At 34.8% G+C, this 14,818-nt stretch overlaps 1 protein-coding gene across 2 annotated transcripts in view; it reads right to left on the bottom strand.

Annotated features, from left to right (window-relative positions):
- The window catches only part of LOC111515117 (rhodopsin), a 31,826-nt gene extending 19,252 nt beyond the window's left edge, over nt 1-12,574 (bottom strand). The window contains exons 1-2 of one of the 2 annotated variants that reach the window (XM_074171045.1): nt 12,431-12,574; nt 228-598 (exon numbers count right to left, since the gene is read on the bottom strand). In XM_074171045.1, coding sequence (XP_074027146.1) covers nt 228-591 — 364 coding nt within the window. In that variant the 5' untranslated portion in view covers nt 592-598; nt 12,431-12,574. Of the gene's footprint in view, nt 1-227; nt 616-12,430 lie in introns of those variants that run through there. The other variant, XM_074171044.1, reaches the window with a different exon arrangement.
- Between the last annotated feature and the right edge of the window lie 2,244 nt (nt 12,575-14,818).

The raw sequence follows: 14,818 nt of genomic DNA on the forward strand, positions 1-14,818 counted from the left end.
AATTCCTGCATATGCTTTTGGCGATACAACTGCCTGAACAAATTGTTTCTTTAGATGATTTGATTTATAGTCAGTCTTCAACTATGTCCACTTACTAATATGTAAAGTATTCATGATTCAAATTGGTACTGATTGGTTATACCCGTGAATGCAATAACAATTTTTTTGACATTTTTAATAAAAAGTACATTGAATATCTTTTATATCCCATTCATTAATGAACTCACCAAGAACCCAAGTTTCGTAGTAGCAGTTGATGACCATAGGTGGGGACATCGTGACCATCATCAGGAAGTCGGAGAAGGCCAAATTAACGACAAGCAGGTTGGAAGGAGTCCGTAAAGCTTTAGTGCTACTAAAAATGTAGACAACCATCCCGTTTCCAACGATGGAGATGAAGCCCAAGACTCCGATCATGAATCCCAAAATGCCGTGCCAGAGAGGGTTCATTGGAGGAAATTGATACCAATACGCGTCGACCATGTGAAGCATGTCGGGCATCACCTTGTCCACAACGGTCATGTTACCGCCGAAGCCGGCCGCCCTTTGGGCCGCCCATGAGGCAAAGCTCGGTTCTCCCATTACGGACATAGTGGAGCTGAAACACAAGTTCATGTTTCACGATCTATCGAAACTTATCCAAGGTGGATTTTGAAGAGTTTTAATTGCTAAGAAACGGTCATATCTTCTCATACGAAGACGCAATCTATCGGATCGACAGGAAACTTGGGCATTTCATGGTATACCCCAAGGAACCGTTCTAGGCCCAATACTATTCAAACTTTATGTAAACAGTAAGTTCACTTTGAATTGTAATGGAGAAATTATAGGTTACGCTGAAGATACAGCATATTCGTATGTCTGTATTGAAATTTATAACACGATACCGGCAAAAATACAGAAAAATAAGGAATAGACGGAAGTTGAAAAACGAGCTCAATTTTTTACAAAATGAACGAAAAAATTAACTTCCGCAATCGAAAATTTACAATATTTTTTAAGAAATTTGTACACGATCATGTTTTTTATATCGGAGATTACTTGTAAATGGCGTTTGAAACATCTTGTATTGAATAGAGCACTTTGTACTAATCTTTCCATGCCCCATTTGGCTCAACTCACTCTAAAATTAAAGTGCACACATCCCCAAAATTCTTGGACCCCCTTATGTTTGTCTAAATGAATTAGGAAATGTATTATAAAGTACATTTATTTTGGTTATGTAAACGATGCAGATTGGCAGAATTCAAACTTGACTGAACAAGAAAAAATACAAACGAAAAATAGTGCATAATAAAATTATTACCAGAATCTGAAGTCTAGAAGAAAATCACTTTAGAGTTACATCAAAAATGCATAATATTTGGTGTGTGTGTGTGTGTGTCCCTATTCTATAAGGGCGTTAACGGTATCAATCGGGATATTGTTCCATTATTCTTGGGCCGCGAGTGTGAGTTCCTGAAGAAAAAGGAGAATTAATTCTGTTTGAAATAGCTCGTTCAATGGAATCCCACGTGTGCTCAACGGGTTTCATGTCTGGCGAATTTGCTGGTCACAGAAATCTTTGAATATTCTTAATCTCTTGTGCATTTTGAACTCCATGAAAATAAAATTGGCTTTAATTTCATTTCGAAGAGGATAAATAATGAGTTCATTATGCAATGCATTATGCCTCCCCAAAATATTACCGGTCCCACTTGGTAAGGAACGACTTTTCTGGCAAATGATAGTCTTTCTTGTCACTCTGGCCCTCTAACTCTGTGACGATGGCTGTCACTTACTAAACCAAATCTGGTTTCGTGCGAAAGAAGAACATTTTGCCACTGGTCTACTCTATCCTAGTGATCAGATCCGGATCATTAGTTATCTCTCAGGATGAGTTTCATGAAATTTTATAAAATATCCCAAAATAGCGATTTAGATATAAAAATCGACCATATCGATTATGTTTCGGAAATATGTTTTCAGCGATGTTTTAGAACTTATCCGTTACTTTTGTGTACGTACACTTAGGTTAGGTTAGGTTTGGTCCGAAGTGAGTGGGTTTATTAGACTTCACCACAACCCGCAAGGGTTTATTGTGGCTTACACCTATTCACACTCAACCAAATAAACCCAGCTTCTTAACGAAGCCGATTAGTTTGTATGGTGAGTGGTCTTTCAGGTCACATGGTGAGAGTACGGATCTGCCGAATTCAAAGAACCTGATTCGGTCCCCAGCGGGGCAGGCACAAAGTATATGCTCTGCAGTTTCATCATTTTCCAAACAGAGGCGACACAGTGTCTTCCGACTGTCCAAGTTTCTGCATGTGATGATTCAAATGACAGTGACTTGTAAGAAGGCCTGTTAGACACCGTAGTTCATCCCTACTGTAGTCCAACAACTGTTTGGTATCAAGCTTCGAAGGGTGAATAAACGCCTTGGAGTGAGTCAATTCTGGAAGATTCTGCCAGAAGTCAATAAATCTTCTTGCCATCCAGGTGTTCAATCTTTGTTTGGCATAGCCCAAAGCGATGCCAATGGAAGGTTCTGGTCCGATGAAGCTGCTTGCAGCACCCTCCTCTGCAAGGGAGTCAGCAGCTTCATTGCCTTCCAGGCCAGTATGGCCAGGAATCCATACCAGAGACAATATGTTTAGTCTTCCTATCGAGGAGAGTCTTTTTTGGCAGTTTGCTACCAATTTAAACTTTGGTCGGTGGGAGCCAAGAGCTTCCAACGCCGCTTGACTGTCCGAGAATATTTTTATTGACTTGTGTATGAGGTTGGATTCTTTAAATCTCTCCGCACACAATACAATAGCGTAAATAGTCGAATAGGTTCCTAGGCAGGTTGATATCTCTGTCCTGGGTCTGCGACTGAAAACACCTGCACCAGAACCGGAAGGTGTTTTTGAACCATCTGTGAGCCAACAACTATCTGCTCTTAACATTTCCCTCTCCTGGAGGATCCAATCCTCTCTACAACTCTGTACACTTACAGAAAAGTAGAAATTTAAAAAATATTTTCTGATATTATATATGTGACTTTGTTATAAACTTCTGAACAAATCAACAATTTTTCTATTATGATTTCTCTACAATTAAAACAATGTGAATACCTTTGTTAAAAATCGTCGATATCGATTTACAAAACACATTGTACCACGCCGGCACCTTTTCTAAGAATATTATTATATTCTTGAAAAGTTTTATACATCTTTTTTCAATATAATTCAACACCATTTTTGTAAATGAGATGTATCCATTGAAATTGAATAATCTAGGTTGGATTTAAGATTTCCAATTTATCTTGGAATGAAATAGATTAGATTAACATGACATACAGTCACTAATCGAATCAAGATGCAAAGAATAAACCTGGTGTGATCAATTCTCAACATGTAAAATATTTTGTCAAAAACTCGCGACCCACGGCACACTTGATGAAGAAATATTAAAGAGATTCAATGAATTTCTGCATTCCATTCACAGAGGTGCAGAGTACCAACACGTGGTGAAACACGTGTTGCGTTTTTGTAAAATCGTTCAGTGAAAATCTCGCAATAAAGTGTTTTTTGAATACGTTGTTTGTATTTGGCAATAAATTTTGATATCAGGTGAAATATTTTTCTACAATATGGCCCATGAATTGAAAATCTGAACAGTTATTGTTGGAAAACTATTTTTTTTTAAATCTGTTTTAAAATCTGTTTTTCCGTTAACCAGCTGTCGCACCCCTATGAACGACAACCCTCAGAAGTCTAAACTTGTGCGAGCTAAGGATTAACGAGGTCTTACATTTTAACGTGTGAGTCCTAACACGGGTGTTGGAAGATAGCAAGTGAAAATCGATCGTTCAGATTAGGGCTTGAACCACCGACCAACACGGCAGTCAATTCGATTGAGTGAACAAAGCACCCACGCGGAACCGCTTGGCTACACCCAGTATATTCCTGCATATTTCAATAGAGCTTAAAATTACCTTTCCAAAATATAGCACACTTGATGTTTCGCTAGAGTAATCTTTGAAATACAAAGCTTTTCGGTTTTTTCATCTAGACTTTGAAACGCACATTTTGATCAAGTAGGCTTTGACGATGCGGCGATGAAACATAATTCAAATCTTTACTGGTAGCTGTCAAATTTTTATTTAAGCAGTTAAGACGCTCTTCAATGGGGAATGTTCCTCAATTTGGATTATTACAGCAAATGCAAGTTTGAACAAAATAAAGTTGAGTCTAATTCATGAGTTTTTCAAATTCACTTCGAAAAGTATTCAAATTGATGTTTCAAATGTTAAAGTAGATATTCTACTTTTGAAAAGGAATATTATCTTTATAAATCAACAATTAAGGCAAAATATAAATTATAGTTCAATACCACCCCCCACAAGCCACATAACCAACAGTTGTTTTGATATTTATTTATATAGAGGAAGATAGGTTAGGTGCACAAAATGTCATATCACAGAATGTCTCGGAACTCGGAACATAAGTAAACAGAACAGCACGCCTCTGAAATATGTCATCTTTGTTTGTCACATACAGATAACAGATTCATTGTCCTTTATTAGCTATAAACGATGTTGCCAAATGGTGAAATCGAAACGAATCCCTTTAAATGTTGAATGCATTATTTCATTCATCTTTTTTAAGTATTTAAATTATTTTTTAAAGAAAAAGGTTGCAATAAGTTTAAAATGCGTTGTTTTAGAGCTCTTTTATGAAAAATACTTGATTTTCGTCAGGAGGAATATTCCCCATTAGTGGTTGTTCGGACTAGTCAGTCCTACTGTGAATTCCTCTGATTTAAAGTCGAAATAAACCAGGAATCAAACGTTTCAAGTTAATATATTTATTTTATATCTTTCAAATTATTGTCAATGTCAAAATCGTCTTTTTTTATCAACAAAAACCATGATCAATTATTTCAACATAGTATGTGAACAAATTAATTAAAAGCAACAACATTCTCCCCCTCGTGATGAAATCACTGCATTTGACATAGTATTCATTTTCGTTAAGAACCTGTACCACTCATCAATTTACAGATCTTTGTAACTGGCCTTTTATAGGTTCCTGATTTTGTTTTTTGTGTTTTTTATGTTTCTTCGAGTGTTTCTTCTTCTTCTTATGCTTTTTGTTTTTTGCTTTTCTTTGTATCCCCTTCATCATCGGAATCGCTTCCCGACGTTGCCTTTTTTTTGTGCCTTTTCTTTTTTGAAATATTTTCATCGCTATCCGAGGAGCTATTGCCCTTCTTGTGTTTTTTTGATTTTTCTCTATCAGTTTCATCAGAACCATCTTGTTTCTTCTTTTTCTTAGCGGGAACGTCACTGTCACTAGAATCCTTCTTTGACTTTTTTCCTTTTCCTGAACTGACTGACCTGCGCTTCTTCTTCACTCTCTTCTCTTCTTCAGAGTCGGAGCTCTGATGTCTTTTTTTTGCTACCTTTTCCTCACTACTGTCACGTTTCTTCTTTTCCTTCTTCTTTTTCATCTCCAGCTCTCTAGAAGATCGGTCATCATCATTCTTCCACAGTAGACCTATTTCCAAGTGATTTTCAACTCGATCTTCTTCTTCAACATCTTCTTCAGACCTTCCACTTTCTTTCGGGCTTCTTATGCCAAAATTGTCAATTTTGAACGAGTCTCTCACTAGATTGTGAATATCTTCATCAATTTGTTCTTGAAACTTACAACAAACGTGAAATATTGAAGACGATTCATCAGCAACTTTTTCCTGGGGGTATCTGCCATGTACTACCCATCCCAGTAATGTTTTTGATACAAACGGTGCATTTCAGTAACTTTGATATATTTTTCTTGCAATAGTCAAAGCACATTGATCCTGACCAATAAGAATTGTTGGTTGTGCATCATAAAAGGAAAGTACAGGTGCTTCTTTGATGTATGGATAGATTCTACTCAGGTATTCGACATCAATAATTTGTCTTGGAAGCGAGAGTCCACTTACAGTTCGAGCTTCATTCATTTTGTATGTTTTTGAGTTCTCTTCCATTGAAGATACCTCTACTGTCACTCTTTTGGAGTTTTCTTCATTTTTGGTAACATTGTTAAGCCACTGGTAGCCAGAGTGACTCAACCGGTCCACCCAGTCCTAATTCATGGGCAATTTTGCTGTCTATCATTGTTGTCGTAGCTGCTTCGTCTAGTAGAGCAAAGGTAGAAATTTCTTTTTTAGGTCCTCGAAGTTTCACCGGAATTATTCGAAGAAGGATTGTGGGGTTATCTCTTTGGGAAAAATGTATTTTTTCAACTTAACTTTCCGGTCCGACATCTTCATTTGGGTTTGAACAAGAACTTGAGGCTTCGTTTTCCTTTTTTGTAAAATCAAGGTTATGTAATATGTTGTTGTGGAATTTTGGACAATTTTCAATTCCACACTTTTGTTTCAATCTACATGAGTAGATATTATGACCTGGTTTCAAACAGTAAAAACAGAGTTTCTTCAAAGTCACAATTTTCCATTTTTCGTCGATATCTAGTTTTTTGAAAATTTGGCAGTCCGTCAAATTGTGATTTTTTTGACATGCATTTCTCATATTTTTTGGTCGAAAATATATTAGCATTTTTCCTGAAGTGGAATTTCTCATTTTCATTCATTTTTCTTTCGGAGAAATGGTAACTACTGAAGTCAGCACAACTGGATGCAGCTATTGCGATTTTTCTCATCCATACAGAAAAGGTTTTCAAAGTAATTTCATTTTGTATAGAAGATTCCTCGGCCCATTTGAGTCTCAGGAATGGGGGTAATTTAGTAACTATTTCATTTAAGATTGATGGATTTTTCATATGTCCCGTATTTCCAAAGAGTTCCATAGTAGTTACTATGTTTTCGATAACATTAGAAAATGGTAGGTATGTCTCAAACCGTCCCTCCCTCGGAGGAGAGGCTCGACGAACTTTATTAGATTTGAAATGATAAATTCAGGTCGTCCAAATGTAACTTTTAAAGTTTCTATTATGTTCATAACATTATTTGGTGAAATAAGAAGAGGTTGTATTGCATCTCTAGCCCTTCCTTTTAAACATCTTTGTAGACGGATTATATTTTCATTTTCACATATATCAAAAAGTTCGGTGGAACGTTCGAACTGACTGTAGAACAAAGGCCAGTCCTCTGGATTCCCATCGAAAATCGGCAAATTTGTTTTAACATTGTCTGTTTTTTCCGAACATTTTAATTTATTTATCTTCAGAACGTCTAAAATCTGGTTGAAATTATCAGTAGTCATCGTAATAAAATTGTTTGTCGGTACGAAATTGGTTTTATTTTCTGTTTCTTCGATTTTCCATCCAGCAACTTTTTCTTGTAGCGTCATTTCTTCCAAATCAATGATGTTTTTGCCACTACCACTAGAGATTGTAGACTTTTTATATGAAGAATCTTGAATAATAATAATAATAATAATAATTCTTTTATTCCATCTGGATCATTTACATGATATTGGAAACGTCACAGTCACAAGAATATCTCATTCAAAGATAAAGTATTCTAAGGAATAAATATAAAAAAATGTATATACATATATAAAAAAGAAAAACATATGAAACGCATTACTAACATCACTAAAACAGTCGCTAAAACAGATGATTGAACATTTCATTTAGAGTTTATATAAGTAAAACACATTACAAACATTATTAAAACAAATGATTTCAATTTTGCCCTTGTTGAAGAAACTCTGTAGTACTATAAAAGGCGTTCTCCAAGAGGTATTTTTTGAGAGTGGACTTGAAAGTAATTTGACTGTTTACCTCTTTTACGTATGTGGGAAGAGAATTAAAAAGTTTTATGCTCATATAAAATGGACTGTTCTCATATAGAGCTGTGTGATGTTTGGGAAGCCTGATAGAGTTTCCTTGTCTTGTGGGATAGCTATGAAAATTGGAATTTTTTTTCAAACATTTCCTGATGGTCTCTGAGGTATAGAATGCATTTATAGATGTATATGCTAGGCAGAGTCAGGATTGAGTTCTGATTGAAGCATGTTCTGCATGAGTCTCTTGGACCTAAACCAAATATCAGCCTAATAATTCTCTTTTGGGATATGAAAATTCTATGAGCGTGTGATGTGTTGCCCCATAATATTATATTATAAGATATATGAGAATAGATTATGGCATAATATACGTTTAGGAGTTGCATGTTATCCATTGCAGTTTTAAGCTGTAGAATTGCATAATACCCACTACTATTTTTTTTTTATATAGAGTTAATATTGTTTTCCCAGCTCATATTTGCATTCAAATAAGACCCCAAAAATTTTGTAGACTCTGATATTTTTATCAATTCATTATTGAGTATCACATGTAAAGTATCACGTTGTTCAGTTCTCGTTGTAGTTGTGCTTCTTTCCTTATTAGTTCAGCATCAATTTCGGCTCTCCTTCTCTCAATTTCGGCTCTTTTTTTCTCAATTTCGGCTCTTCTTTCCTCTACTTCGGCCAATTTTCTCATTTCTTCCAATTCTATTTCCAACATTCGTCGTCCAGAGCTTGAAGATTTCGTAATTTTTGATTTGTCTTCGGCATTAGATGGGTCTTCTAATGAAGAACGTTTCTACAACTCCGAAACTTGTGGGTCATAACATACGTCGCTATATCTTTCAGGAGGAACTCCTTTAGTTTTCCTCTCACTCCTTCTCAGGTTGAGTATGGACATATTATAATTTACTACTTTTGGTTCTTTTTCTTTTGCTCGAAGGACCAATGTTCGGACTCAAATCAAATCAAATTTTATTAAATCCGTTTTCCTCTTATACAATGGATTGGACGAGTCTGGTGTGGTGTAAAACCCCACAATCTTACTACAAAAAAAAGTTACTCCTAAAGTACAAGTTTACAGGTTAGGTTGACAAATAAGAATATATACACATAAATACAATGACACATAAAACAAGTATACAAGACATCTTGATATGAATATAAAAAAATCATAAAGCACAATAAACACTATGAACTCAGTTAACACTACTAGAAAGGGAGTCATCAAATTCCCCTAAGCTATAAAAACAATGATTCATTAAAATTTTCTTTAACCTACTTTCAAAAATTCCGTACGTGTTACTATTTTTTATATTATAAGGAAGCCTATTGAAGTAAGACGCTCCAATCATCAGAGGTGATTTTTTGTGGAAAGTGTGGTTCGATTTTTTTTGCAACAAGTCGTTTTTATGCCTTGTGTTGTGGCTGTGAATATCAGAATTTTTTGGCAGTTTATTTCGGTTTCGGTAGATATGGCTCAGTAATTTATATAAGTAAATAGAAGTAACAGTAAGAATTTTTTGGTTTTTGTATACATCGCGACATGAAGTTTGATAAGGTAGGTCAAAAATTAATCGCAATATTCTTTTTTGTAATACAAACACCCTTTGGTTATCACGCCCTTGCCCCCATACTATGATAATAGGAAATCGCAGAGTAAGTATACGAATAATAGACACTCAATAAAGTATCCCTATCTAGCATCGATTTCAAAACAGTCAATAGATAGAAACACTGATTGATTTTTTATAGACACTATTAATTTGTGCCTCCCAAGATAGATTACAGTCGAATATGATTCCGAGAAATTTTGCAGACTTGGATGTACTGATTAAAGTGTTATTTAATAATATTGAGCAATCTGATGGTAATTTTTGAACTGTATGGTATTCAATGCAAACCGTTTTCGAAACATTCAACATTAATCTATTACGATAGCACCAATCTTTGAATTGGTTTAGTGTTCTGGTAATTTTTTCTGAAAGTGCGAGTTTTGACTGATCTGATATTATTGTGCATGTGTCGTCTGCATACATGAGAACTTTTGCTTCAGTTAAATATTTAGGAAGATCGTTAATAAATATGAGAAAAATTAACGGACCAAGGACACTGCCCTGAGGGGTTCCAAGATCCATATCAAATTCATTTGAAAAAACATTATCAATTTTCACTATAATCTTTCGATTTTCGAGGAAAGAGAGAAACCAATCATTAAGACAGCCACGAATACCCAACTTTTCTAGTTTTTCTGAGACGAAAGACCTTTCAACTGTATCAAACGCTCTTGTTAAGTCGAACAATACTGATACCACGTATTCACCATGATCCATTCTTTCAAAAATGTTTTGAGTGTACTCAGCCACACTTGATTCAGTTGAGAAGCCATTTCTGAAACCGTGTTGATTGTTTGTTATTAAATTGAAAGAACTCAGATACGCTTCCATTCTTCGAGCAACCACTTTTTCAATTATTTTAGAGAAAATACTAAGTAATGCAATTGGTCGGTAGTTTTCAACATTACTAGGATCACCCTTTTTGTACAATAAAATAACAGAGGCTATTTTCAGACTTGAAGGGAACTTACCTTGCATAATCGACAAATTTATAATATGAGCGAGTAGTGGAAATACGATATCTAGTCAGTCCTACTGTGAATTCCTCTGATTTAAAGTCGAAATAAACCAGGAATCAAACGTTTCAAGTCAATATCTTTATTTTATATATTTCAAATTATTGTCAATGTCAAAATCGTCTTTTTTTATCAACAAAACCCATGATCAATTATTTCAACATAGTAAGTGAACAAAAGTGAACAAAACTAATTAAAAGCAACAACAGTGGTATTTGTTCAATTTTCAAACACATTCGCAATGAAGTATGAGAATTATGAAAAATGGGATATGATGATAGTCTGTTCCATACATACCGGAGAAAATGTAGAAGCAGCAAACAATTTGTATCACGAGAGGTATCCAGAGAGAAGACAACCTTTCAAAGACATTTTCGCATGATTGCGACACAATCTAATTGATGGTGGTCAATTTGAAGAAAAGAAAAGGCCAAAATTATATGTTGGAGTTGGAAGAATTAGTCGTTTTAGGAGCTGTTGAAAATAATCCCAAAACGTCAACGCAAAATTTGGAAATAAATATCAACAGGCCTACCAAGAACTAACGTTAGGAGGAATTTGAAAAAACACAAATTCAATCCAGGACCAGAAGAGTTCATCAACTCAGACCAGGAGATTTTGAAAGCGCATGTCTTTTTGCCAGTGGTTCCTGGCAAGTTGTACACAAGTACGCAATTTTTCGTTGAATTGTATTTGGACAGTTGAAGCTTATGTGAGCAGTACCGGCATTTTCAACTGCTACAATTCTTATACTTGGGCACAACAAAATCCTCATTCTATTGTGAAGCAGAGAAGACAAGGAAGATACGGATTAAGTGTGTGAGCTGGTGTTTTCAGGGTTAGAATTATCGGCTGGTTCATTTATAATGGCACTATCTCAGAGGTATTTAGAAATTTTAAGGCAAAATATTGAACCCGTTTTGATGAATTGCCACTAATGGAGATCAGAAAAATATATTTTCAACAAGACGGGGTTTCGCCTCACTAAACTGGAATTTTTTGGCTGCAAATTCTGGTAATAATTGTATAGCCATTCAAGAACCCAACCGTTGGCCGACCAGGTCACCGGATCTAACGTCTATGGACTTTTACCTCTGGGAAAGGTTGAAAGATTTTATTTTTAAATTGCCGACCAATACTAGATAGGAATTGGAAGCGACAGTGATGCAAAGTTTTGCTCCTCTAATTCGCATTGAACTAATTAATTCGGCAAAAAACGTTCAGAAAAGGTGTCGCCTATTTGTAGGATAAGCTGGTAAACATTTTGAACACCTTCTCTGAAGAAATATATTTCACTGTTTTTTCTTTATCATTATTATTATTATTGTTGAAGTTTCATTTATTAGTAGTAAATATGGTATAAATTATTATCACTTTTATTGAAACTATGCGTTTTAATTACTGCTGTGAAAAACTTTTTCAACATTTGATAGCTACTACGGAACAATTTCTTTCTGTTTTATTGCCGCGTCGCCCAAAGTCAAAGCATACTTGATCTAAATGTGTGTTTTTGAGTCTACATGAAAAAACCTGAAAGCTCTGTATTTCAAAGATGACTAACAAAGCATCAAGTGTGCTACATTTTTGAAAAGGTAATTTTAAAATCCATTGAAATATGCAGGATTATACAGGGTGTCTCATCAAAAAATAGTTTTCCATCAATAACTATTGATGTCTCATTTGAAAAATTAAGTTTTTTACACCGTTGAATTCTACTTAAAAAATTGCTTTTGAGATGTTTCGTAGAAACAAGAAATTTTTGACAGGAAAAAAGTTACGGCTCAGACACAGCCATCAGTTCTCATCTATCTAGTTTGAAAACAGAAGTGACCCATTTGGCCCATTCTGTACAAAGTTGGGCCAATCTCATTTATCGTATCGCGAGTTTATGAGGAACCAAAAACAAATCGGTAAGAACACCTGGGTTTCTATGCATCCTCAATTCATAATCAATCGAACAGCACCAAAAGTTTTGAATGTCTTGAACGAAACACCAGACTGGACAAAAAAACACTGTTTTCTGTAGAACTTACCCAGAAGTCGGATATTTAACGTTATAAGCACGGTTATAGATCGAAACTTTTCCAAAATTACAGTTCACATTAAAAAGTTCTCGCAGGCGCGCTGGGCTTCTATTCGTTTGTACTCACGAGTAATTCCTGTTTATATATCGTCTTCGCAATATATTTCTTACGTACCTACACATAATTCAATAAGACAAATCCCTTTCCTAAGGATTCTTTCCTGTTAATAGAATTATTTTTCTTGATAACTTTTTGAAAGTATTGCTCAAGGTTAAGGCGAAGCTAAATTGGATTCCCTTCAGCTATTACAATTACCGAAAGGGGTGTGTGTGCACTTTTGAAGTAGAAAAGCAGAAAAATAGCTGGATATGATTTTGTGAATCCAATTCTGATTAACTTGAACTGTTTATGATCCATACATAGGTATGCAAAAACACGTCAAACTTATTTTTGAGGGGGCTAGTTTTAAATTGAATTACATCAACCCTTTAGCGAGGGTGGACACAACAACCCCTAAAATCTTTCCATTGGTTAATTAGTTATTCGGCTGGATTTTTCTGTTGAGACACCGTATACAAGTGTCTGGAGAACGCTAAGGTTTTTACTAATCCTCTTGACCAAAAATGTTTCTTCCGAAAACTCCTTTGTATACAATGGGAGTATTTCATTTTGTACAAAACTTACTCTCTTTCAAAAATAACCCATCCTACCAAATGTTTGTCGATGAAAAATATAATTACTTCTGAAGAGAATATATTGAAGTGACGCAGCTATTCATTTGCAGAAACAATCAATACATAGCAATTTGGGCGTATGCGGCAATCTTTTGAAATAGTTTGGTTTCCGATTTTTAGAGCTTCGTTTGTTGAAATTTATTCTTAATGTTTCTGTATTATTGCTTCCAAGGTTGAAGATATACTCAGCCTTGGAACGATAACACAGCATTGTTTGAGACCACATTTGCCCCTACACCACAGAACTTCTCTCTCACTATGTTTAATCTATTATTTAATCTTTTAATATCATAGGTTTTCAAGTCTCAATCTATTATCATATAAAGTGGCTTGGAGTGCCATCTGTCTTTACGTAAAAAAGATATTCACTTGAATGAGTAGAATTCTGTAAAAATTCTAAAACAAGCCATGGAGAGCGCGACATCTAACTTTTGTAATTCGAAAGTCAAACTCAAGGAAAACATCGATCACGAATAGCTCTAAATTTCAGGGTCAGACCTGTCTGTTTAGGAAAACTAATATTTTGTCAATAAATACAATGAAGAGCGTTTACTATTTCGGAAGCCACCAAAGCAGGCGAAGATATGAAATGTCACTTTTCGGTAACAAAAATATTTTCATTGTTTTGGTGAAAATAAATAACCTATCTGTTTTCCTTGGGTTTACTGACACTTGTGCCATCTTGCGGAGATCGTTTCCTACTGAAGACACATTCTTCTTATGACTCTGCCTTTTCGGCAATTTGCCAGAGAAGACACCTCTATCAATAGGCCTTTTCTTCATAAGACGAGCGTAAGCGTAGCTGTCATATTGAAATGGTGGTTATTCAAAACATTCCTACTGTTTTAATCGACAATGGCTGGGCAAGAAATATTATCTCTATAAACAAATAAATTATTGGAAAAAACCATTGATGGTGCTTCCCTTGTTTATAATTCAGTCGAGGCTCATAATTGTGAACAATTAAAAAGGTGGTTGAAACGTCATGGGTGTCCGTTTACTATCTAAAAACATATTAAAAAACAGTATTTACAGTTTTATTCTTATTAATACTGTCAATTTATTTGGTGTAATTGAAAATATATTTCAGTTGAAAAGAGTATTACTTATGGAACTGATAAATAAATCAAGCCATTAATGTTTTGAGGCTGTACATGTGACATTATTAATTAGACAAATATGTAAATACTGAATTGAATATGTTTAGAAATTTTTATTAGAGGGAAATATTCAATACAACATACTATATATGAAATTTACAGTCAAAAATGCAATAAGGAATTTTGACTTACTACTTTTTTTCACTTTTCTACAGTTAACATACTTCAATTTAGATTTTAATTTTTAAAACATGAGTTGCGGGCTCTTTAACATGGTTGTTTTCAAAAAACAGTACGAAAAAGATGGCTGATACTGATGCATGCGCACAAAAAAATTGTGATTAAAAGGCCTATTATCTACGGATTCGCTCCTTCAGTACTTTTTTCAAATCGTTATGCAAACATTAAATATATTCTCACGTCACTTGTTAAAATAAGTAATTGTAAGTAGATAGGAAACTAATTACCAGCTGCAAGCCATTGGAAATTCCAAGCTTTGGCAACGCTATAAATGAATAATTCTGTGAAAAAAAGGAAGAACTGTTGGAAGATACAAACACATT

This window comes from Leptinotarsa decemlineata, unplaced genomic scaffold (assembly GCF_025532065.1).
Source record: "Leptinotarsa decemlineata unplaced genomic scaffold, Ldec_3_MD MMD2_tig00000008_RagTag_RagTag, whole genome shotgun sequence".
In the NCBI taxonomy this organism is placed as follows: domain Eukaryota; kingdom Metazoa; phylum Arthropoda; class Insecta; order Coleoptera; family Chrysomelidae; genus Leptinotarsa; species Leptinotarsa decemlineata.